At 37.6% G+C, this 27,339-nt stretch overlaps 1 protein-coding gene across 5 annotated transcripts in view; it reads right to left on the minus strand.

The window, feature by feature from the left end:
* The window catches only part of PHTF2 (putative homeodomain transcription factor 2), a 142,456-nt gene that overhangs the window by 17,402 nt on the left and 97,715 nt on the right, over nucleotides 1–27,339 (minus strand). For 3 of the 5 annotated variants that reach the window (XM_075558488.1, XM_075558490.1, XM_075558487.1), the window contains 3 exons: nucleotides 20,071–20,257; nucleotides 18,406–18,561; nucleotides 13,583–13,801 (listed from right to left, as the gene is read on the minus strand). In XM_075558488.1, the coding sequence (XP_075414603.1) occupies nucleotides 13,583–13,801; nucleotides 18,406–18,561; nucleotides 20,071–20,257 (562 nt within the window). Of the gene's footprint in view, nucleotides 1–13,582; nucleotides 13,802–18,405; nucleotides 18,562–20,070; nucleotides 20,258–27,339 lie in introns of those variants that run through there. The other 2 variants (XM_075558491.1, XM_075558489.1) reach the window with 2 other exon arrangements.

Below are 27,339 nucleotides of genomic sequence, written 5' to 3' on the forward strand. Positions count from 1 at the left end.
GAAATTGGTGAAGTATATTTTATAAATAAAACATAAATCTTCACATATTTGTATCTATACACATAATTTTAATGACATTTAAGTGACCTATTAAAACTAGTTGGTATAGTGAACAGATGAAATAAGAATTACATAAGAATTTTCTATAACAGCCAACTTATGGAAATATACTCAAACATGACAGTAAAAGGGATAGCTGCCAATCTGTCTACAACAGCTACTAGTATAATTATCAAAAGATCAGAGCTATCAAATTGTTCATATTAGCGAGCTTACAACGTAATATTATTCAATACAAAATAGGACAGCTAAGATTGGAACCTCTCTTCGAGAGAAAAGATAGTGATTGATATAAGCTCATCCTAGGAGACTTTATCTCACATGCCCACCTTTAACATTTTACATTACATGTTACAATGAAATATTGCTGATATTCTTTTCCCATATATAGCAAATATTGTAAGCTGCAGCACTTAAATGTAAAAGTTCTTCCCCAAGGAGTTAAAACTTTCAATGTTTCAAACAATATAAAAAGCAAAAATTATAAATGAAAGCTTTAGTGCAAAGGGTTGGTTGCTTATATTTGGATTTTCTTTTTTACTTCTACTATTAGAAGAACAGAAGTTGAAAATAGGATGTCCAGGTCGGGTGAAAGATAGCAACAAATGAACAAAACAACCACTTTTAGATTAGCAGACATTCCCAGAAGTAGCACTAAAAGATTAGATTCAGGATAGAATATATTTGCTTATAATAAAATATTTCTGATAAATTTTTTCTGGGGGGGGCAGCCCCAACCCCAACTACTAAGTGAACCTCCCCCCAAAAGAATTTATTTCAAAGAACAGCATCAAATCTGCAGCTCTGAGAGAGGGACATATCTGATCAGTGCACATGGGAGCAGATGAAGGGGGAGTAGGAGAGAGTGGAGCACCTCCTGGCCCACCAGGCCGTGAGGACGATGTTCCCAATTAGAGCAGCCAGTCCACAGAGAGGACCACAGGGCTGGCTCCACTATGAGACATGACACCCCACACTGACCCATACCCTTACCGGGGGCAATACTGGAGACAGAGTATGGGAATTGCACCCAATCTGATTCCGCCACACCCAGGCAAAACACTAAGGAGGTGCAACAGAACAGCAAGGGAACAGAATGGCAAGGTCCCCAGGGAATGCTAATGGTGGACTTTGGGGCCAGAGCATGGTGCCCCAAAAGACTGGACTAGAAAACACTCCTAAAGGCCAACAAACAATCCTTAACGAACTACAAGCTTTTCTTTCTGGTTGTGTTTTGTTTTGCTTTTTGTCACTGGTTTCTTGTTTTGTTGTATATTATTGCTTGATTTTTCTCTGTCTTGTTTTTGTGCATGTTATTATCTCTGCGGGTTTGTCTAAATAAGATAGGTTGGATGAGCAATCTGGAGAAAACAACGGGATTGACAGTTCCGGGGAACATGGGAGATGGAGGGGGTGGGGGGAAAGGTAGTGGTGTTAACAAATCCAGGGTCCAGGAAACAACAAGTGATCCAAATCGGTGGTGAGGAGGGTGTGGGAGGCCTGGTAGGGCATGGTCAAGGGTAATGTAACCAAGAGGAATTGCTAAAACCCTGGTGGAAACTGAGTTTGATAGTGGGGCAGGAGGAAAGTCAAGGGAAATAGAGGAAAGAGCTGGAAGGTAAAGGGAAACTATAGAGTTCTCGATAAAGGCATGCACATATGCAAATATATTATATATGAGGATGGGGAAATAGATCTATGTGCATATATTTATAGGTTTAGTATTAAGGTAGCAGAAGGACATTGGGCCTCCACTCAAGCACTCCCTCAATGCAAGAATACTTTCTTCTATTAAATTGGCATTCTCACCTTCCCTACATAACCACCTTCCCGACACAACCACTGAAGACAAAGCAGGAGAATAAGCAAATGTGGTGAACAAAGCTGATGGTACCTGACTACCAAAAGATATAGTGCCTGGGGTCTTAAAGGCTTGAAGGTAAACAAGCGGCCATCTAGCTCAGAAGCAACAAAGCCCACATGGAAGAAACACACCAGCCTGTGTGCTCATGAGGTGTCGATGGGATTAGATATTAGGCATCAAAGAACAAAAAATCCTATCATTGTGTGCTCACCTCCCTGATATGATACGATCGCTGAAAACAAATGGGTGCATAAGCAAATGTGGCAAAGAAAGCTGATGGTGACCAGCTATCAAAAGATATAGCATCTGGAGTCTTAAAGGCTTGAAGGTAAACAAGCGGCCACCTAGCTCAGAAGCAACAAAGCCCACATGGAAGAAGTACACCAGCCTATGCAATCACCAATTGTCAAGGGGATCAGGTAGCAGGCGTCATCAAAACAAATCTTATCATAGTGAATGGGGGGGGGGAGTGCGGAGTGGAGACCCAAAGCCCATTTGTAGGCCACTGGACATCACCTTACAGAAGGGTCTTGGGGAGGAGACGTGTCAGTCAGGGTGCGCTGTAGCAAAGATAAAAAATTCAACTTTCCTCTAGTTCCTAAATGCTTCCTCCCCACCTATGACCATGATCCCAATTCTACCTTGCAAGTCTGATTAGACCAGAGATATGTACACTGGTACAGATAGTAACTGGAAACACATGTAATCCAGGGCAGATGATCCCTTCATGACCAGTAGTGTGAGTGGCCATACTGGGAGGGTAGAGGGAGGGTGATTTGTAAAGTGGGAACCAAGTACATGGATCTACATATGACCTCCTCCCTGGGGGACGGAGAACAGAACAGTGGGTGAAGGGAAATGTCGGACAGGGTAAGATATGACAAAATAATAATTTATAAATTATCAAGGGTTCATGAGGGGGCGAGTGGGAAGGGAGGGGGGAAAATAATGACCTGATGCCAGGGGCTTAAGTGGAGAGCAAATGTTTTGAGAATGATGAGGGTAACGAATGTACAATTGTGTTTTTCACAATTGATGTATGTATGGATTGTGATAAGAGTTGTATGAGCCCCTAATAAAACTATTCAAAAAATTTTGGGGGGTTGACATACATTTTATATAAAATGCTACATTTGGCACTAAAAGCAATCTATAAAAATAAACAATATATCTTTGATATTCTATTATTCAAATTTTAACATTATACTTAAAAGTATCATTTAACAATAAATAGAAGCATCTACTATAGCTACAATTATTCTTTTTAGGGCAAATGGTGATTAAAATATGGTAAAGGAAAGATTCCACAGACTGAAGAAATATAGTATTTTCCTCTAGGGGGAGTAAAGATCCATGATTCGTGTTCACTGAAACTACAAAATAATAGTATGTAAGAAAACAGGAAACTAGTACTATTACTCTGATATCCTATATTAATTTCTTTATGTAAAGTCATACAATATTTTCTCTAAACACAATAAAACTGATGAATAATTATCAGCTAACCATAAAGTCAGAAGTCATGCAATGGGCTAAGCTCTTTTTAACCCTTATTTAGCTAGAATGAGGTTTAACTTTTTTATTTTCTTCATGATACAAAGTTGTAATGTTAGTATACCTCTCACTATTTGAGGGTCTTAAGGGTTATGAAAGAGTCCAGGTGGCTTAGTGGTTCCACGCTGGGCTGCTAACTGCAAGGTCTGCAGTTAGAACCACAAGCCGCTGAGAGAGAAAGACGGGCTTTCTACTTCTGTAAGCAGTTAGTCTTGGAAACTCACTTGGGCAGTTCTACCCTGTTCTATGGTTGCTGTGAGTTGGCATTGACTCGCAGTTAATACAGAGTCAAATGCTTTCCTGGAACCATTATTATTTTGAAAAATAATAGAAACAAAAAGAGAGGCACAAGAAATGTGGGATGTGGAATAAAAGGTGTCAAGCTTGAGAGAGAACAGGTTTTAACCGCTGATGTACATATAGGCTGCTGCTCCTTCTGTTTCCAAGTCTCGTTCTTTAACAGAATTAAAGGTCTCCCTAACTATGTGAAGAAAGGACTATCAATACCAAGAAGATTCACTTAAGGACAGGAAATAAAAAAGCTTGTCATTGTCCTTCCTAAAAAAAGGGGGGGGGCTAAGGAAAAAAAAAACACCTTGCACAGCCACTCTAACCAGGCCTTGAGATCATTTTGTCATTTTCTTATTTCTAGAAAGCGACAGCAAGACAGAAGATAGCAATTGGACAGTGGATAGCAATTCATTCGAGAAACCTCACCTGTGTTTATCAAACGTGTTCTGAGTCTTGGTGAATGAAACACACACTGGCCTACATACCAGTCAGTGCAGAGAACAGCATCAAATGAAACATTCCAAGGAGCCAGGGAAAACAGCAGAAGCAAGGATGCCATCTTATCACATAGGGTTTCTCTTCCTATGTTTTGAATTAAAATTTGGAAGTGCCTTCAATGCTTGTTCTTTATGTTCATTCAAAATCTGAACCGTTTTGCTCCTTGTTCATTCAAAACTGCCTGATAACCTACAACCTTAATGCTTAAATGGTAGCATGTTTTCCTTCAAGTAAATTCACCAAGGCAACCACTTGATGGGTACTTCCAAGGGTGAGAACTGCAGCCATTAGAATCTGAATTCACCTACTAAAATTATGTTTCACTTGACTATGACTTTCAATGTTATTATATACTCAGTCACAATTAGAGGAGAAAGGGCCTCTCTTTGGAAATGGGTGTCACTGTTTACAAAGAAAATCAACCCCAAAACTATACATTTGGTTACACAGATTTCTAATGTTCTGGAACCCCTACTCTCTTTTCATCTTTCTGGTAAGCAGAATAGGATGACCACCAAACCTAGTAGAATCTGATTAAAAAACAAATAAAAATGTGGTAGCTTCTTATTAAAGCTTATTTTCATTCTTTGGCCACTAGCAAAACTGCAAACAGAAGTTTTAGAAGCATGAATATAAAAAAAGACATATGTAAAGCTAGTCTACTTCAAAAACAAAATCAATATAAACTTATAATATGTGTACAGCAAAATAATTTTAAGAAATTTATTTTACTGCAAATGAATGGTTGACGAAAATGAGGAGCTGATACCAGGAACCCAAGCGGAAAGTGGGTTTTGAGAATGATGAGGGCAATGAATGTATAAGTGTGCTTTACACAATTGATGTATGGGTGAATTGTGATAAGAATTGCATGAGCCTCAATAAAATAATTTTTAAAAAAAGAATGGTGTGACGAACTTGCGTTGTTGGGTGCTGCTGCGTGACTTCTGGAACACAGCCATCCTACGTGCAATAGAAGGAATCCCATGCCTGCTTAAACCCATTGTAGCCACTGTGGACATCCAGTTTATTGAGTCCGCCTCTTTTGTCGCTGACTCTCTTCATACCAAATACAATGTCCTTTCCCAAGGACTGGTCCTTTCTGATAACGTCCAAAATATGCGAGATGCAGTCTCCCCATCTCCAACTTATGAAGCACTTTGACTATCTTCTTCCAAGACAGATGCTATTCAAGGCAGTAATATAGTCAATATTCATCAGCAACATCATAATTCAAAGGTATTGATCCTTCTTTGGTCTTCCTCATTATCCACTTTTCTATGCATATGAGGGCTTGGATCGCACACCACTTAGTCCTCAAAGTAACTTCTTTGCTTTTAATACTGTAGAGGTCTTTTGCAGCAAATTTGCCTGGTGAAACACATTATTTAATTTCTTGACTGCTGCTTCCATGGATACTGACTTTAGAGCCATGTAAAATTAAATCCTTGGCAACCTTAATGCTCTATCTATCACGACTCTGCTTATTGGCCATTTGTGGGGATTCTTCTTTTCTGTCCATTTGAAGTATAATCCATACTGAAGGCTGTAGTCTTCTATCTTCATCAGTAAACGCTTCAAGTCCTGGTTTTCAGCAAGCAAGTCTGTGTCATCTACCTATCTTTAATTGTGAATGAGCCTTTCTTCAATCCTGATTCTGTGGTTTCTCTTTAAATAGCCCAGCTTCTTAGATTATTTGCTCAGCATTCAGATTAGTAAGTATGGTGAAAGAATATAATTCTAATGCACATTAGATTTATATGATTTCCCCTTAGTTCTGTTCAAATGACTGCCTCAATCTATGTATAGTTTCTGCACAAGCACCATAGAGTGTAGTGTAGTGAAATTCCTATTCCTCGTAACCTTAAAATAATTTGTTAGGAGCCACACAACTGAGTACCTTTGTGTGGTCAATAAAATAGACGTAAAGATGGGCTATGGCAGTAAGTGGTGGCAAAGGCATCTCCAAGCGGTAAGACAGGTGTAGTTCCATCCAGTGTGGCACAGGTCAAAGTTATGATTCTGACATTTGGGATGATACAGTGTTGATCAAAACCTATGATATAGCTGTAGCTTCATTTAAACATGCTCTAAAGAATGGGCATTTGTTAAGCTTCACACTAAAAGACTTACCTAAAAAATCCACAGGAGAAAAAAAAGAAAGGCTACCTACTACACTCATTGCACTAAAGCAATGAGAAATTGATAATAAAGGTCTGCCTTTCGCAGATGGCTGCCAGTCAGGGTGCAGTGTAGCAACGATGAAACATACAACTTTCTTCTAGTTCCTAACTGCTTCCTACCCCGCCCCACCCCAACTATCATGATCCCAAGTCTACCTTACAAATCTGGCTAGACCAGAGGATGTACACTGGTACAGATAGGAAGTAGAAACACAGGGAATCCAGGGCAGGTGATCCCTTCAGGACCAGTGGTGTGAGTGGCAATACTGGGAGGGTGAGTTGAAAAGGAAGAACCAATTACAAGGATCTACATGTGACACCCTCTCTGGGGGACGGACAACAGAAAAGTGAGTGAAGGGAGACGTCGGACAAGTCAAGATATGACAAAATAATAATTTGTAAATTATCAAGGGTTCGGGGGGGCAGGCAGGGAGGGGGGAAAATGAGGAGCTGATGCCAGGGGCTTAAGTGGAAAGCAAATGTTTTGAGAATAATGAGGGCAATGAATGTACCAACATGCTTTACACAATTGATGTATGTGTGGATGGCGATAAGAGTTGTATGTGCCCCTAATAAAATGATTTTAAAAAAAGAAGATGGCTGCATATGTCCAAGGTACCACTGCTTCCTGTGAGTCAGAGACACTTGTGGTTGATGCTGGCTATGGAAACAGAGAAGAGCACAAATCGGTCCAATCTACTTTTCCCAATTTTTGAAGGAGTTAATATACACCAGAATGCTTAAGAGAATGAAAATGAATTAAATTTCAGCAGATGAAAGTGAGAACTTCTTCAGGTCACCTAGAAATAACCCAAATCATATCAAGTCTAAAGCTAATGCATAAAATTCATCTCTACCTATGCCACCCCTGATGCCAATGCAGGTGTGGAGTAAGGAAAGCCAGGCCCTAAAATTCAATGGCCCCACCAACACCCTGCTCCTTCCATTTCCTTCTGGTCACCAATATTTCCCACCACCTCCCATATTTCCTAATTCTCTTGATGATGCCGACACTCTGGGAAATACATCAATCTCTTAGAATATGAGTGGCGATAGTTGCTATCATACGGGAGTCAGACAAATCAAAATGAAGGAAAGCACTCACCTTTCAATTAAACAGTAAATCTTCCATAAGAAAATTAGTGAATCTCGTGTGTGTAAAGCAAATCATTCATGGAAATGTTTAAAATTTTAAAAAAGGAAACGCTTACAAATTGAAAATTTACTGTGTTAATATTAGAGATACTTTGATACCAAAATTCACAGATGAAAGTAGGATAGTAACCTCTACTAGGATTTTCCGAGTGGCAGAACATCATCTCCCTAAATATTGCTGATTAGTTATATGTGGGAGTTTAATCAAGTGTTTAGGTTTAAGTTACCACTTGCAGAAAACACTGCAGATAAAGGAACAAATTACATGATAATGTAAAAGAAATAATTCAGCAAGATCAGAATATGGTACAGAAGAGATCAGATCTCATTCAGTCTTAAAACTAAATCAGTGCCATAAAAGTAAAAAGTGGGGAGGAGGGAAACTAATCAAGGCTAAAATTTTAAAAACAGGAGCAAAGTGTTGAAATGTTTCTAATATATCTTAAAATGGTTTTAGCAAATTACATGTATGTATGTACATGAAGCATATATTGGAAAATGTTAATTACTGACTCGAGGTGGCATGTATGTAGACATTCATTGTGCCATTTCCCCCTCCATTTAATTAAATGTTGAATATTTTTAAACAAACAGGAGAAAAACACACAGGTAATGATCTAGCTAGTACATTATGCTTCTGGCCAATACTCAACTGATATCAGCAACGCTCTCTCAGATGCCACCTCCTCTTCGGAAAGGGACATGAATTTCTGGCAGCTCCCTTCAAATGTACGATTGCAGCCAATTTTAAATTATCTTCAGCAAAAATTTGCATGCGATGTTAAGAAATATTGCTCACATTCCATCAAATCATCTTTCTTTGGAATGGTCACAAATATGAATCTCTTACAGTTGCGTGGTCATCCAAATTTCCTGGCATACAAGTGCTTCCAGTGTTGCTTGCAACAGTATTTTTGAAGCATCTCAGCTGGTATTCATCAATTCCCAGTGTGTTGTTTGTTTGCCAATGCCTTCAGTGCACCTTGGACTTCTTCTTCAGCATCACTAGTTCTGTATCATACGCTACCTTCTGAAACAGTAGAATGGTGATCTAATCTTTTTGGTACAGTGATTCTGTATATTCTTTCTATTTCCTCTTGATGCTTCCTGCATCATTCAATACTTTGTCCACAGGATCTCTCAATATTGCAATTTGAGACATTTTTTTCCTTCAGTTTGTTCTGGTTAGTATCCACAAAACTATTTTTTAAATTGTTTATGAAAAGCCTACTTTTTGGGGGAGCTAACCGAAAAACTACTTTTGTTTCACACAGTCTCTCGACTAATAATTATTAAACACGAGCACTGTACAAGACAGTAAGCAAAAAACCTACATTCTGTTTTTTATGTTGCTATACTGCCGAATGTATTGCTGGGGAAATAGCCCAGTGGCATCTCCCTCAACCTTACTCCAGTGATAATCCTTAATCATGTCAAGCAGCATGCAGATGACTCACACAATGTCCTATTTTCCTTTCACTCTTTTTTGGAAGCATGTCTAGTAAACACTGGACTACTAAACACAAGGTCAAGGATGCAGAGCCACTGGCCTGTGCAGAACATGAGGCTAAGTGCTCCCATATAAGACTCGCAACCTCAGAAACCCTATATAGGGTCACGAAAGCCTTATTTTATTCTTCTTCAATCCCAGACCTACAGAAAACCCCATACCGCATCCTGGACATGGCCTTACACAGACTGCTTTACTGCCGAGTCCTTAGCCACAGTCCCACGGACTATCAGGTCTCCCATATGTTCACTTCTAGGACGCTTCTCCTTTGGCACACCTATCTTTCAGTCAATCTCGCAGTCTTATCTTGGCTTCACTTTCTTTACATATAATGTCTAGATCCTAGATCTAACATTTCAATTAACCCTACCAAACTCCTTTCAAAAGAAAACACTTTATTAAATACTGAGTTACTATGAATTTGGACACATTATCCAACTTCTCTGGGCATCAATTTCCTCACCTATAAAATAAAAAAATTAACTACAGTCTCAAATATGGTTGTTAGAATTATATGATATTATAAATCTAGATCACTTGCACAGTAAACAGCATATAGCAAGTGCTCATTAAATGTTAGCTATTGGTATGATTAATATAGCTATATTCGAGAGAACCATTGCATAAATATATGGAATGAGCAACTAGAAATTCAGAGTTCCAGATTCTGGCTGTTCCCTCAACAGTAAGATGCATATATCTTATGTGTTCATTGGCTTGTACTCATGTTCATACACACACTCTCCCTGAACTTCAATCCTCACAAACAATAGCTTCAAGACTTGACCACCATCCACATGATCTCCCTCCTTGTTGTCAGTAGACCCCTGTTCTTTCACATGTCTCAGAAGAGAATTCTTTAGGAAGTGACTGTCTTCTTTGCTGCATGACCCCATCTTCCCATCCTTCTTGTTAGGAAAGGCGTTCTCCTTGTCCAAAGCAAAACTTTCTAATTATTCCCCTCCAGAATCTCGAGGGGAAAATCATTCTAACCAGTATTTATGGCTCCACCTCCCCCCCTCCCCCAACCGCCTCTTGTACCTATCTTAATTCCTCCTGACTGGTGTTTCTTCTAAGGTACAAAACAGACCAACAGTACTTCTCCATCTAACTATTATTTCACACTCTCCATACTTTCAAGACCATGATTCTTAAAAAAGAATGATGTATGACATTCTACCACCTCATTCCTTATAACGCCTCAACTCCCTGAAACAAAGCTCACCCTTCTGTAGCAAAAGTCAATATTGGTGGACATATTTTTAAATGGAAAAATTTCAATCAGAGACATAGTACTACTAATCTCTGTCTTATTTTAGCATCCTTCCCCAATATTTGCTTCAGAAATGTTACTAAAACATTGATAAAAATAACCTACTTTGTACCATTCCTTGCTTCCATTCCCTTCCTTTATTCAACAGATATATTATCCTTAACTTGACATTATTCCCTTGCATGTTTTTACATTTTTACTGCATATACATCAATCTATAAATAATGAGTTCAACATGCATTAAAACTACATGTAAAAGATATACTGCATGTATCATTCTATGACTTTTTTCATTCAAAATTATATTTATAAAATTTATCCATGTTAATAGAGCTAAGCTCATTCTATTTCCCTGCTGTATTTTATTATCATGATTTATTTGCATGAAATGATTTATTCATTCTAATAAATTTAAATATTTCACTATCACAAACAATGCAATGAACATCTTATAAAGCTTTGTGCTTATTTTCTGGGATTGTCTGGAAGTGAATTTCCTGGCGCACACAGACCTCCAATTTTACTAAATCATGACAAGCAGCTGTTCTATTTAGTTACATAAATCCATGTTAACACCAGTTCTAGAGTTCCCATTTTTTCACATTCTTGCCAATAGTGCCAATTTATCAGATCTTTACATTTCTGACAGTCTTATCAATCTGAAATAGTATCTCATTGTTCATATTTACATTTCCTTGGTAGAAGATGACCATCCTTACTTAGTAGTCACCTACATGAGTTGCCACCCTCTGTCCAATTTTCTACTGAACCATTTGCCTTTTACCTGTTCATTTGTAAGGTTTTAGTATGTTCTATAAATTAAATTTTGGATAGTTAATGTTACTTAATGTGTTATACCTTCTCCCATCCAGTGGCTCATCCTTTAATAATACTTGCATTCAATTTGTAGAGTTTTGAAATATTCAAGTTTATCAATATCTCCAATTTTAAGTTTGTATTCTTTGTATTTTGTTTTGAAGTCTTTGTACATCAAAATAACAATTTTCTTCCCTGTTTCTTACTAAATGTTTTGAAGTTTTGCCTTTTCATTCAGGTACTAAGTTTTTATACACAAATAATCTTTTGACTCAGAACTATTTGCTGAAAGGTAGTCCTTTCCCTTGATTTGTAATAGGAAACCACACACTGTGGATCTAGACTGGGTTTTCTGTTCCATATCCCAATGGTACAGTGGTTACAACTGGACTGCTAAGCAAGAGGTCAGCATAAGTCAAAACCACCAGCCCTCCTCAGAAGACAGGGCTTTCTACTCCTGAAAAAAGCTGTAGCCACAGAAACTCACAGGGGCAGTTCTACCCTGACCTACAGACTCACTATGCATTGTCACTGATTCGAAGACAGTGAGTTTTGGTTGGCTTACCAGTATACAAAGGAGCCCAGGGGGTGGAGACAGTTGAGCTGCTAAATGCAAGGCCAGGAATTTGAAATTGAGAGCTAATCCCCCAGAGAAAGATGAGGCTCCATACTCCTGTGAATATTTACAGCCTCAGAAACCCAGGAGGCCATGCTACCCTGTCAAGCTAGGTTGTTATGCATCTGAATTGACTCCACGGCAGGAAGTTTGGTTTTGACATCCCTGTACAAGGAGGTATCCCTAACCCTGGAGGCACTGTTGGGTAAGCACTGGACAGGTAATAATCACAAGGTCTACAGTTCAAACACACTAGCCACTCAGTAAGAGAAAGATGGATTATCTATTCCTATAGAGATTTATGGCCACAGAAACCCTATATAGCAGTGTTTCTCAACCTTCCAAATGTCTTTAATACATTAATACCATTTATTACATTAATTAATATATTAACATATTTAATATAATTCCTCATGTTGTGGTGACCCCCCCAACCATAAAATTATTTTCATTGCTACTTCATAACTGTAATTTTGTGTTATAAATCGGGCAACCCCTGTGAAAGGGTCATTCAAGCCACAAAAGGGTCTCGACCCACAGGTTAAGAACCGCTGCTATATGGGGTTACTATTAGTCGGAATCAACTCACTGGCTGCGGGTTTAGTTTTTTTTTGTTTACGTATTCGTTCGTTCATAGTATCCCTATACCATGCATTCCAATTACTACCGTATATACTCAAGTAGAAGCCGACCTGAATATCAGTTGAGGCACCTAATTTTACCACAGAAACTACATAAAAATATGCTGAAAAACTTGGCTTATAAACGAGTATATACGGTATAGCTTTAGAATTAATGTTTATACCTAATAGGAAAAGTCACTTTGTTGTCATTTAAAATTACATTTCTATTCTTGACATGTTGTTTCCTAGTGTGAACTTTAGATGAGTCAATCTTCAACCAAAAGCTGTCAAGCAAACATGTTGTTAGGACTCTGATAGGAAAAGTATGGATAATGGATTGCTTTGTCTTATTCTTCTTTTAATAGAAATGCTTCTAGAATTTCACTATTAATTACCAGTTTTCAGAAGGCTGTTTGGTAGCTACCCTTAATCAAATTAAGGGTATTCTCATCTGTCTCTAGTCACTAGTAGTTTACCTGTTTTGTTTGTTTGACAGAATTTGATGTGGAGGTGGATGAAAGGGAGAAAAGAATGCTAAGAGGAGTAAAGACTCTAAAATGACCAGCAGGTTTCTAGACAGGTGAGTAGGTAAACAGAAATGCAATTCACCAATATTTGCATGCAACAGGACACAGAGGTTCAGAAGAGGGCAGGGACACCTTGAGGTACTGCTGAGACATTCAAATAAAGTTATCTTATTTGTAGATCTGTACTGTTCAATATGGTGGCAATGATCCATGGGGCTACTGACAGGTGCCAGGAGGTAAAGCTGATATTCCCAAGAAACAGACAATCAAACCAATTGTACAAGTGGTAATTCAGTCTACAGATGCAGATGAATCTGGCCATTAAGTGTGTTGAATGAGAAAGAGACTAATATTGTATCCAAACGCAATGTACAAAACTCCATTTACCAACAACTTCTCGGGAATATATTTGCAAGGTAAAAAATTTAATTGTGATATAAAGACTGAGATTCTATGTTCTAATGAAATCAGACCACAGCTCACATAGGAAAACAGAAAAATCACAGAAATATCATTTTAATTGTAAGATTTTTCTTCACCTCTATAAAATTTGCATACATATTCAAAGGGGCTTGGCTGATAGTCCCACATAACCCAACACTGTAAACCAACCTGATGAAAAGGGTCATCTCTATATTCTTTTTTCACACAGGGATTAATCTGAGGATTTTCCACATCAGTCTCACTGGTACAAGATGAACGGCATTCTGCACAATGTAACAAGTCTTCCCATAACACATCTTCTGTTTCAGATTCTGGCCTTGTGCTCTCAGAATCCTGTCTGGAACTTGAACAGCGAGAGCTGCAACTAGTACCCGATTTAGGGGCATCCTGAAATCAAGATATTCTTTGACATTAATACAATTTATGTACCCTTTCCATCGCAAAGGATTCTATCAGAACCATGCATTAACTGTTTGCTAAAACAACCCAAACACCATCAAAGGATAGTGGAATATACAGCAAACATTTTTAAATTTGATTTTATTTAACAGCTCAGTGATACTTGCCATGCAAATATTTCACTTATTTTCTCTTGTATTTTACATAATGCTCAGAATACTGGCAAGCAGAAACTAGCCTAGGTTCATATAAACTGGACAATGAATATTAGCTGACTTTAACTGCTGTGTTTATTGGGAGTTATTTTCTTACTCTAATGTTTAGTAATAATTTTACTTATCTACTGCATTTGTTTCTCAAATAGAAGTACATAAAAGTAATAAAACTAAAAATCATGCAGAAAATTGCCATTATGTTTCTGAGATAACCTATAGAATAAAAGAAAAAATTAAAAGCCTAAGTTAAACAATTTCTAATTAATTTCCCTCTAAAAATGGTTAATGTAAAAAAAGACTTCAAAATGAGATTTTTGGGGGAAAATTTCATTTTATAAACTAATCTAAAAGAACTTTTTACTTAATTAAAATGTAAGTCCTCCTTGTAGACCAGTATGCTCACATTTTTTAATTTCTTTTTAAGAGTTACTCTTCACCCAGTGAGCTCGTCTCCCACAGTGTGCTCCCACTGACCCGGTCTTCTACTTCTGCATAAGTCCTCTTCTCCAGCGACATGGGGTTACTCCTCTGTCATACACAGCCTGTCCTTTGCCACTCGAGTCTCTGATGATGTTACCACCTCTTATCATTAACCCCATTCTCCATTAAAGCCTGCTCAACAAAGTAACTGGATATGCCATCCTCTCCCCTTACTAGCTGGCTTGCCCCTTGTTTCTTAGCCGCAGTTTCTTCAGTTATCAGTAGGAACTAAAACCCACCTTAAAGAAAGGTTGAAAATGAAATGAGCTATCCTGTAGTTTTCAGTACATAACTGGCACAAAGCAGAGAGGTTTAAGAATATGTGCTTACACTGGATAATTTTTTTCCTTTTTCCTGAAAAGAGGCAGTAGGCCAAATATAGTTAGAGATTTATGATCTAGTGATTATATTTTGTCCCTGGATGAGTTATCATTTTGTTATTGAATTGGCAAAATATTATGCATTATTTTCCAACAATTACAATGTTGTGTGCATTATTTAAATATTCATATATTTCATAATTTCAGATATCAGTTTGAAACATACTAGAACACTAAGTCCACAGAGGACAGAAACTAAACACTATTTCCAGCCATCTTTAACACAGGTAGCACAATATTCTGAATGAGTAAGGCACATTACTGATGGCTCTTTTGTTGGTATTAGAATGAGTCACCATGGACATAAAATGGTTTGTTGACAGAGTGCTTCTGGGAGAATTATTAGGGGGAAAAGAGCAGTAAAAATTTTTTTTAATTACTAAGACATAAAGAGAGGAAAAGTATAGAAAGAAAAAGAGGGGAGGAGAGAATCAGTCTGCTTTGTTTTGTAAACACTACTCCAATACTAGTTCATACTCACTATGTCAATTAGAATATTTGAAGCTGAAGCAACTCTCATCATGGCAGTCGTCATTAGATGACAAAGCAAAGAAGTTGTTAAATATTCAGTAATTGCCAATTTAAAATATTGGAAAGCTAATTTAGCTATCAATAATTTCTGAAACAACCTTGGTAATCAGAAATGAGTAATATGGTTAAAATCTAGATGCCTGTTTAACGAAAATGAATGGGTGATTTCAGGACTAAGAAAAAGTCTGTAATTCTTTATAAGCATATTTTTGCCAAATACTGATTAATAAAAGGGTTATTTTACAGATGTAAAGTTTTAACACTATTGTCTATAATTGTTTATAATTCAATCAGAATTATATCTGGAATATTTAATAGGCACTATGAATTTCACAACCAACTGATGACTAAAATTTAAAAACATGAACTTTTAGAATTAATTAAAGTGTCTTGGTTTACCATATTTGATTTGGTAGCTCTATTCATTTCAAATCATTAGATAGACAATTAAAACTAAACATATAACCAAATTCTAAGGAGGCAAATTCTTTACTTGAAAGTAGTAAATATTTACAGCATAAATGCTTTGGCCTGTTAATAGGCACATAATCTTACTTAATCCTAACCATCTGATGAGGCGGGCTCTCTTTCTTTTACAGGTGCAGAAAATGAAGCTGAGATGAGTGATATAATTTTCTGAAAGTCACTTCAATAGTGGGACTCCAACGAAGCACATGGTTTTGTGATTAAACTTCCCATCAGATGTTACCTTCACTAGAGAAAATGTCTGTCTACAATTGAGGATGCAGATGAAAAGTACTTGGAGAGTTAAACAAGGGAGGATAGAGTAGTAATCACATCAAATACTTACAAAGTTGTCAGATCACCAGGATGTTTTCCCTCCATGCCAAGAATCAAATATTTTCCCTACTCTCTCCTAACAGGAGACCTGAAACATCAAACTGGATACAGATAGTTCCTGGGATGAGAACGACTTCTGTTCCTGTGTCTTTTAAGAATTTGTAGAAACATCTGACCAGGTGCCTAACGTTATTTAACCTTCCATTCGTTTACTGATTGACACGCTGCCCATGCTGACACTGAACGTGCTTGTGATGAAGAATCTGCTGCCAGTAGGGACTAGTTCCTGTGAGGGTGACTTTATATAATAGGAAAGGGCAAGCAGGAGTTGTTCCTCAGCAGGCCATCTATAGTCCAGGGATAGGGAGCTTCAAAAGCGTTTGTGGAAAAATTCCATTATCTTTCATTCTACTCTGGAAAGCTCTTTTTATAGTAGATAGTAGAAGGTGGCACACACACACATACAAAAATGCCCCAAACCCCATGGGATTCAATCAAAGACTATGTATCAATGGCAAGATCCGCACCTCACCCTCAGCCCCCTTGGTATCCAAACACATGGCAGCCTGGTATAAGATATACCAAGCTCATCCTACAGAAGGTCGGACAATTCTTCCTGAAAAATTAAATATCCATAAAAAGCACATCTATAATATCCACATTTGAGCTATTTATAATAAATGGCTGGCTGCTACCTGGTCATCCTAAAATGAGGCATATCAGCCCCACCAAGACACAAAGTGCTTTCCCAAACACTATTTTAGTGCCTCAGTCTAAAGACAAAAATATCACTGGTAATCTGAAATTAGTCACTTGTACTGTAAAAAAGGATGTACAAGAGCACTTATTATCTTCTGTCTTAATTTTACTTATTCAAAGGAGAGTCATTTTTCCCTTTTTTTAAAGGTCATTTAAAGCTCATTTAAGATTATAAAAGGGTCAATTATTTTGGGAACTAGATGCAGCATTTCAATTTCGTCTAGTTACAGATGAAGAAATCAAATACAAGATTTTATTTTTATATACTTTTTTAAATCATTGGTGAGATTTAAAACTAAGGTTAATTAGCTAATCATTAGCCATACTCAGCCAACCAAATTATTTTAACAACAATGTATTTATTAAAATAGTGGACGGCCTCTTCAAGAACGTCAATAATTCAAACCATAGCTGAAAATCAAGAAGAACAAATGTCACAGAGTGAAAAAAACAACCTCTAAAGCCAAATACCTTATCTTTAGAGACCACTCTGCCTCTCTTCCTGCACAATTGACTTCTAACTATAGAGCCAGTGAGCAGGCCTGTGGATTTCACAAGGCTACTGGCTTAATCAAGAACAGGGGATAATTTATCAGATGATGTGGGTGAGGAGACAAGGAACAGACACACTGACATTTGTCACTAAGAGACGCAGTCACAGTCACTTAAAAGGTTAACTAGAGAAACCATCACAGAGAAAACTATACAAAGAGCAACTCTTGAAATCCCAACAGCCCGAGATCTCAATTTAGTACAGCATGCTCTAATAACTGCTTCTTCAGAGGACTCCTTCTACATTATCAAGGGAAAAAGGACAACTGTAGACTAAAAAGAAAGGGAGTGTTATCAAAAAGTTACATTAAAAATAATTCATTTTTATTGAACCTAAAGAAATATTCTATCCTTAGTATAAAAAGTGGAAATATAACTGAATGAAATTGTTTCTTTTAAAAATAGTTTTTAAGATATGTGACAGAGTTGCAAGAGTTTAGGTAAGAATAAAAAATCCATTAACAAAGGAAAAACCCAGAACTTGAGTGGTGACAGTGTGAAGGAAGTCACTCAGAACAGCTCATTTGCCAAACTCAAGAAGCCATGAAGCCCGTCAAAGTGTGGAAGGAACTGACCTGAGAGTTCACAGATTCTCTCTGCACGATGCCTCTTTCAAAGCAAACCGCCCACTGAATGGAGGAGTCTTCAGAGACAATGTACGAGTGTGTGATATGTGTCTGCTTATCAAAATGATGGCAGTACATGAATCTGAAGCTGCTACTCTATGAAATCTGATCATATAACAATACAAAATATTAATACTAATAGGAAACATTTTTTTATTTTCACAATAATATCCAATTGTTGAAAGAAGTTTCAACTCAGTAACATAAGAGATAGGCTGTGTGTGTATATGTAAGGCCAAAGTGTATACCTCATTAGGGTAAGGTTTCTTATAATGGTGTGACTTTCTATTCCGAAGAATGCTTCCAGAAGTCCTGTCCACGTGACGGCGTGCTGGGTATCCTGCTTCAGGGCCTTCCTCACTGGAGACTTCATCAGAGACATTTGCTATTGTCCTCTGGGTATCCTAAATTGGGAGGACAGAGAGAGTGCAAGTTATTGCTGACAAAACTTAATAGTGTTAAAATTAAAAATTGCGCACACACACGGGAACTACAAAATGGTAATGGAAAAAATAAATTTAAAATAAAATGGAATTTTTCTGTAACTTTTTGAAACCCCCTCCAAATACCTCAAAGCAATTTATCTATCTTATTTTCTGGGGAAAAAAATGTCATGAATCAGTGATTATACTGTTATTTAAATTTTAAATGCAACAACCTTTTGTCAAGTATAAACCCAGATCAATTTTTCTCATAAAAGGATATTAAACCCTTACAAAATCAAGAGAAAAAAGGGGTGTGTGTGTAAAAACGGGGCAGAGCTCACTGAAAAGAACCTGAGAGAACAAAAGGTAGCTAGGCATTGTGATGAACTAATTATAATATTTTCTCAAATAGAAGATGCCACCTATTATAAGACTCAGCACTGATTTATTAATGATTTATGGGGCAAGGAAAGATAATTTTTCACATTCGATACATATTTTGTGCAATCTAATTGTAAGGGATATCTAAAGTACAAAAATTCTAAATTGAGACATCCCAGAGTCTTAAGTTTTATCAATACCTGCATTTTTTTCTCATATACTTTTTAGTAAGTCCTACATACCTGAAAATAGGTTTCAATACTATATGTTTACAAGCTTAACAAAAGACCTATGTTGAGTGGTGTCAGGGATGTGAGGCTCCGAAGGTAAATGCTTAGAACATCCACAATCAAACAGAGTACAGGACTATATATTTTACTGCAGCTCCATGCTGTTCTATAGTATTGAAAGTATGTATACTAACTGGGAGTCACATATACGTAAGATTAGAAAATCTCTTATTTTCCTCAACACAAAATATGAGTCCTCACATTGCTAAATATAATAACTTGGTCATTTTTTTTAATTGTCTAATGAGAAAAATTCCACAAAATAAAGCAGGAAAACAGTAAGCTTCTAAGCAGTAGCCTGTTTAATTGTTCTTTTGGAAAAGCACACAAATTATTATTCTCCTTAACAAATATGTGTTCAATAAAGAATTATTTTCAGATTAAAAAGCAAAATAAAATAGATGTACTGATACCAACGATATAGGAAAAACACGATAATATTTTCTAACAGTGAATATGAATGGCAATCCAACTTCATAATACAAATGGCTTCTAAAATTATTTTGGAATGACTAGTGCAAATTTTAGCCTACCAACAGAAACAAGGAAATAAAAGGTAAAGACTAACAAGTGCCAACTACAAAATATAAAGTGTTTTAACATGTTGGAAAAACCAGAGCTGTTATATAATTTAGAGAAGTCAGGTTGTATTGGCAATCAAGTTTAATCATAACACTTTATTTTCTACTTCATCAGTGTGATTCATAAGGTCTCAGAATAAGCTCTGGACAAAATACACAATTCATGGAAAATCACTATATCGAACCACTTCACATTATTGTACATACAAATTGCCTTTGTTTTAAACTACACTTACTTTGCTGGGAATGTTCCTGAGTGTTCCTGAGTTCCAGGCTGTCTCTTCTGAGTGAATGTTTTCACACTGAGGCTCATGGGTTAATATTCCATCTTCACTGCTTTTAAAAGTCTTCTTCCCATCAAGGGATACATAACCATTGTCCGTCTCAGTTGATTTATCAATTGAATTCTTTGCTTTCTTTGATCTAAAAAGGAAATTATACAAAAACATGTCATATAAACTTATTTTTGATGGGTTACTGATAGAGATTATGATCCATCACTAATTCAGTCATGTAGCTATTACCCTGGTTTTTTTACAACAAATTATTTGGAAATAAAGTATCTATTTGATAAACATGTTTATTGATGTCCTAATTAAACTTACCTTATAGGCTTTTAGGTCTTTATAAATGGCAATTCTGATAGACAAGAGTTATAGTCAAAAGGATCAAAATTTTGCTTTATTTACTGTGGTTAATAATACATTTTGTAACTTATTTTAAAACTATCTTAATAAGCAATTCGAAGTTAAGTTTAGTTTTAATACTCTAACCCACTGTCATCAAGTTGATTCCAATTCATAGTGTTACTAATATTAAGCAATTAGAGGTTAAGTTTAGTTTTAATACTCTCACCATTACCATCAAGTTGATTCAGATTCATAGTGTTACTAATATTTTAGATTACCCAAGCATTTTACTATACATGTACATGGCTATATACACGTGTTGTGTAGTTGATAAATTAATTTTAATATGCAATGGAGACATAGGATCTTTTGTGATATAAAATATATGAAAAAATAGAGAGAAAACTTGAAATAAGATTCTAAAGAGTGTAAGAAGTAAAAAGTGAAGCACACAGGGAATCCAAGGAGGATGACCCTTCAGGACCAGTGGTGAGAGTGGAGATACCGGGAGGGTGGAGGGAGGGTGGGCTAGAAAGGGGGAACCGATCACAAGGATCTACATATAACCTCCTCCCTGGGGGACAGACAACAGAAAAGTGGGTAAAGGGAGACGTCGGACAGTGTAAGATATGACAAAATAATAACATAAATTTTCAAGGTTCATGAGGGAGGGGGGAATGCAGAGGGAGGGGAAAATGAGGAGCTGATGCCAGGGGCTTACTGGAGAGCAAATGTTTTGAGAATGATGAGGGTAATAAATGTACAAATGTGCTTTATACAATTGATATATATATGGATTATGATAAGAGTTGTATGACCCTCCAATAAAATGATTTTAAAAAACCCGAAAATCTTTAAAGAATAGAAATGGAGATAAAAAAAGTGAAGCACAAAAAGAAAACAATGAAGCAATCTCTTTCACGCACTGAAATACTATCTGGGGAAAAGTTACGGTAATCATTAAATTCATAAATACCTAAAAGGCTAGAATGAGATATTCATTAATAAAAATCAGCCAAGGATACTCATTATAAACATATACATAACATGGGAAATAATAAACAAGACATTTTGATTACTAGGTAATTGTTAGAGCATTTCCCTTCAGAAACTCCGGTGGAAGAACTGCTATCCAGGGAAGTGGTCAGTATAAACATGCAAGTCCCCAGCAAAATTAAATGTGCACAGTGCAGATCAAGTCTCTTGTAAACCATTACTAAAAAGCAAGTCTATTTAAATCACTCCCCCAAGGTCATCAGCCTTACAAGAATGGGCAAATAAACAAAAAGGGCAAAGTAAGCTCAGCTCCTCCTCACTCAGTCACCAGATCATTATCTGATAGTTCGCATTTACAAGCATAGTAAAAAATATCTGCTTTCCAATTATTTTGTGCACTAATGATGTACTTTTGGCAGTAATAAATGGCAAAGTATGAAACAGTGCTGTGATGGATAGGCTTCTATGTCAACTTGGCTGGGTCATGATTCCCAGTGGTTTGGCATTAACCTGACAGTTATGTAATGCTGTGGTCAGCGTCCATTTTCACATAACATTGACTTTTACATTATGACCTGGTCTTTAGACTTAACCATGTTGATAAGCAAGGAGTGGGGGTAAACTCTGTTCATGTAAGTTAAAAAACAAAAGTAGAATATGTAAAAGTAAACCTAATTGACATCTATTCTAAACACCCACAGGAAAACATTATCTTGAACACTACAGCTAATCAGTTCAACTCGAATTTGTCTTTTAGATGTGAGGAGGGCTTTTAAACACATCAATTTTCCAAATGCTCTTTTTGGCAACAAGGGATCTGAAGCACAAAGTGATTCTTTTAAGTGCCACAGTCAGACAGAGGCAAAGCTGACATTAGAATATAGACCTGATTATGAAATTATATGCTCCACATGACTTCCAACTGCCTACTCTTCAGGAAAATTCCCATTAGACTTTGTTCATAACACACTAATCAGCACCATGGGAGTTCCCATATTATGCAAACCGACCGCCTGCCAGGTTCCTCAATAGGACAGACCATAGTTCCCACATATGTTCATGACTCTGGTGCTTAAAATATATATATATTCAGAACGTATGTCCACAGAGTTGCAAGACTCAAGAGCCCAGTCTTATGACTTTTTACTTTCTACACAATATTCAGAGGCAAATAGAGACTAAAAAAGCAAAGAGTCATGGAACAGAGAACACTAAAAGACTGGAAGGGAAATGAAGGTCAATTTATTTTTTCTTTTTAAAGAATTTATTAGGGGCTCATACAACTCTTATCACAGTCCATACATATACATACATCAATTGTATAAAGCACATCTGTACATTCTTTGCCCTAATCATTTTCTCTTTTTTTCTCCTCTTTTCTTTTTTTTTTTACATTTTATTAGGGACTCATACAACTCTTATCACAATCCATACATATACATACATCAATTGTATAAAGCACATCCATACATTCCCTGCCCCAATCATTCTCAAAGCATTTGCTCTCCACTTAAGCCCTTTGCATCAGGTCTTTTTTTTTCCCCTCCCTCCCCGCTCCCCCCTGCCTCATGTGCCCTTGGTAATTTATACATCGTTATTTTGTCATATCTTGCCCTATCCGGAGTCTCCCTTCCCCCCCTTCTCTGCCGTCCCTCTCCCAGGGAGGAGGTCACATGTGGATCCTTGTAATCAGTTCCCCCTTTCCAACCCACTCACCCTCCACTCTCCCAGCATCGCCCCTCACACTCTTGGTCCTGAAGGTATCATCCACCCTGGATTCCCTGTGCCTCCAGGCCTCAGAAAGTCAATTTTAATAGAATGAGGAGAAATGGAAAAAAAATTGCAGAAGAAATTTGTGACCATTTCTACTTAATTAAGAATGCAAGCAACAGAAACACCAGTAGTTAATTAAGTATTCCTAGTACTCCTCATAAGTGTGAAAAAGAACAAGGAAGTGAACGTACTTGATATACTGGAAATGTCAGAAACCTGAAGACAGAGAAAGCGAGTGGGCTGGAGAAGTATTTATGAAGGCAAATGGAAAGGCCATGGTAATAAACTAAGACTTGAAAGGGAAGAGAAGGGTGAAAGGTGATGAAGAGATGACAAAATGATTAATCTGACATGAAATGTAAGAACAGAAATTAATTTGGGAAGAAAAATGAAGACACTGGGCCAGAAGTACTCAGTATATCCTGATGAAGACCAGGCAGTAGGTAGAAGCCTGAAGTGGAACACCAGAAGTCATAGTGAATAATAGTATCTGAAAACTCCAGCAACTTACAAAGTAAACCAGATGCCTGGAGAGTCCAAGGACTATGGCCTGGACAAAGGGGCTTTGAATCAGGACAGAGCAGCACTGCTTTAGCCAGCTGTCTAAGGGAAAGGTAGTCCTTCTTTAAAGTCCATTTATTCAGGGGGGAATTCTAATAGCACTCATTCTGTATGATACCTTTCAACTAGTTTCTCCTTTCTCCCTTCCTTGTATGCTTTGTTCCAATATTCTCTCATATGTTTCTCTCCCAAACACCCCTTCAAAGTACATACATATAACACAATCAGTAGATAAGAACAGCAAATGTGTAAGCGTCAGTAGATATCTGATGCTTCCCATGAACCAAAGCAAACACACTTAAAACCAAGTTGAAGTGTGTATGTGCCTGTGTGTTGGGAGGGGGCGTTATTTTAAAATACAATGGAGATAGCTAGCCAATGGCTGGTGATAGCAGGCTTGATGGGAACAATGGAATGAGACAACATGGTAGCCCAGTAACAGTCAATAATGAGGCCGGGTGAGAACAGGGTTAGAGCAGGTTGCCAGTGGGGCCAAGAGAAGGGGTCTACATAAGGAACTCTTAAACTATTCAGGACAACAAGAACCATACATATTTTTTACTGACAGAAAAGGAAAACATAAATATAGAAAGAGATAGCAACAGAATAATTTCTACGACCCTACAGCTTAAATTCATGGTTTTCATTTTATCTAGATATATACTGAAATCAATGTAAATGTAAAAGGGACACACACACACACCCTAATTCTACCCATCAGCAGGGACTGGGGATAGTAGCATCCCGGCAGCAAGTTTTACTTTGGTGTCCAATCTTGTTTTCTACATACGTCTTTAATTGGAAAGATGGTTGTTCAGGCTTAGAACAGGGGAAGTTCCAAGTTGAACCTGAACAAGTTCATTGTGCCAGAAAGTTAAGAAGGAATGATAAGGACCTATCAAAAGGACTCAGAAACTGCTTTTGCCTTTCCAGCCAAATCTTATCAATTTAGTCATTAAAATAACAGTAACAAAATAAGTAAATCAATTCCATCAGACAGTTAATGCATATATATATATGTGTGTGTGTATATATATATATATATATAGAGAGAGAGAGAGAGAGAGAGAGAGGAGAGTTTGGGTTTTGGACAACTACCTTAGTAATAATTAAGGAAAGGCTCATCAATGGATGCTACAACTAAAGTGGAAACATGCAACAAGGAATGGGATAGTCTCATAGTTTCAAAGTATCTCCCCACAGCATATTTGCTTATATTATAGACGTGAGGAAGGCCCTCGGTGAGATGGACTGACACCATGGCTGCAACACTGTGAGGACAGTGCTGCAGGACCAGGCAGTGTTCTGGTATGTGTGCATAAGTTGCCAAAGGTTGGAACTGGCCCAATGGCACCAAACAACAATATGAAAATGTAGAGTGGAGATCTTTAGCAGACATGATCCTAATCAACTGATTAATGTAAACATCACCACTAAAGAAACAAGTCAACATTATAAGATACTAGGTTACAAAGCATCACTTCTGTGATATTCTGCCAAACAATACACCTATAGGTTTAACCTAGTAATGAATGGTGGATATTTAATGAACCCAGTCTCCAGAAGAGTCCCTGTTGTTTGTTTAACTTTTCAGTAAGTTTGAAGTAAAGGCTATCTATTTTTTAATGAAAATAGATGTGTAGCCTGGTGGAGTATTGTTTAGATTTGAGCAAAGAAAAAAAATGCTAAAAGACAATGTGGTTCTATAGCATTTCTCACTAATTCTAGCAGGTAAAGAGATTTAAAAAACTGTGACTACTCCAGGTAAGTCTGAGTGACTCACCTCCTTTAATAAATTAAAGTAAGAATCTCAAAGAATATTAATTTCCCCAAAGGAACACAGGCAAGATAAATAACTCTTTGATTCAGAAATAAAGACATATATCAAACCCACCATTCCCTACCAAAGATTGAAAGCAGGATAGCAAGCTGGCATTAGGGATTATAATATTACAAAATAAAAGGAAATGGAAATTTTTAAAATTATCCACTGGAAACAAAACAACAAGAACAAAACACACCCTGATACTTTCTGACAGCTGCACTCAAAACATGTATCTATTTAGTACAATCAAAGTTATAATATTTTCATAGCTGAATCCAAACACTGTGAGTCAGAGGTATCTGGGCAGGGAAGTTAAGAATATCTTGAGAACAGGAAGCATATAATTCTATACCACCTAACTTCTCCCATGACAAAAACAGAATTTAAGTTTGAATAAACTTAATGTATTAAAGTTTGAATTAAAAATATTTGGGTGTAGCAACAATGAAACTCAAAACCTTCCTCTAGTTCCTGAACGCCTCCTTCCTCCCAATTAAGTTGACCCCAATTCTAACTTGCGGACCTGGTTAGACCAGAGGATGTACAGCGGTGCAGTAGGGATCTGGAGACATAGGAAATCTAGGGCGGATGAACCCTCAACACCAGCGGTGAGAGTGGCGACACCGGGAGGGAAGGGGGTGTAGAAAGGGAGAACCGATCTTAGAGATCTATGTGTGACCTTCTCTCTGGGAGATGGGCAATGGGAGGTTGGGTGAGGGGAGACGCTGGGCAGTGTAAGATAAGATAAAATAATTATTTATAAACTATTAAGGGACCAGGGGGAAGGGGAGAGAGGGGAGGGAGGGGAGGGGGGGGGAAGGGAAACCGAGCAGATTCCAGGAACCCAAGTGGAAGATGAATTTTGAGAATGACGAGTACAACGAATGTATAAGGGTGCTTTGCTCAATTGATGTATGTATGGATTGTGATAAGAGTTGTATGAGCGCCAATAAAATGATTAATTAAAATATATATATATATATATATTTGGGGAAAATGTGCAACTTCTGTTGCTAATGTATTATAATTAGCCAGGCACTGTAATCTTTGGAAAGCATGACTTATGTAGAATTTTCTTAAGAGCAGTATGCCTGACAGGAGCCCTGTTGGTACAGTGGTTAAAGTGCTCATCTGCTAACCGAAAGATCAGTGGTCGAAACCCACTAGCTGCTCTGAAGAAACATGTGGCAATCTGCTTCTGGAAAAATCTACAGCCTTAGTAACCGGAGGCAGTTCTGCTGACTGACGCAGGGGCAGTGCATTATGGAATGTGGCTCCTCTAGCCAGTCTCTGACACCCACCAAAGGACCTTTCCCTGTGTGGGTCTGGTGAGGAGGGGGTGATACTGAAAGGATTCCCTAGAGTGCCATCTTGCTACATGTAAAATGAGCCCTCTGAGAAGCAGGAGGAGGGAATCTCATCACCAGCAAGAGCTAGGAGTGGAGCGTGTCTCCTCAACCCAAGATCCCTGCACAGACAGCTGTAACACCCGAGAAGGAGAGGAAGATCTGGACCCAGAGCATCAAAGAGTGAAGGACTTCCCAAAGGGAGACAAGTGAAGCTGAGTGCCTTAGGGCAGGAGGATGGCTTATGGAGTGCCTCTGGGCACTTAATTCAGGAAGCTGGGTTTGCTGACTCATGGAGACTGAACTGAATACCTTGGGGTTGAGGGTTATGGTGGAGAGGTGTACCCCTTTTAGCATTGATTGTTACACCTGAAA

The sequence above is a fragment of the Tenrec ecaudatus genome, chromosome 9 (genome assembly GCF_050624435.1).
Source record: "Tenrec ecaudatus isolate mTenEca1 chromosome 9, mTenEca1.hap1, whole genome shotgun sequence".
NCBI lineage: Eukaryota > Metazoa > Chordata > Mammalia > Afrosoricida > Tenrecidae > Tenrec > Tenrec ecaudatus.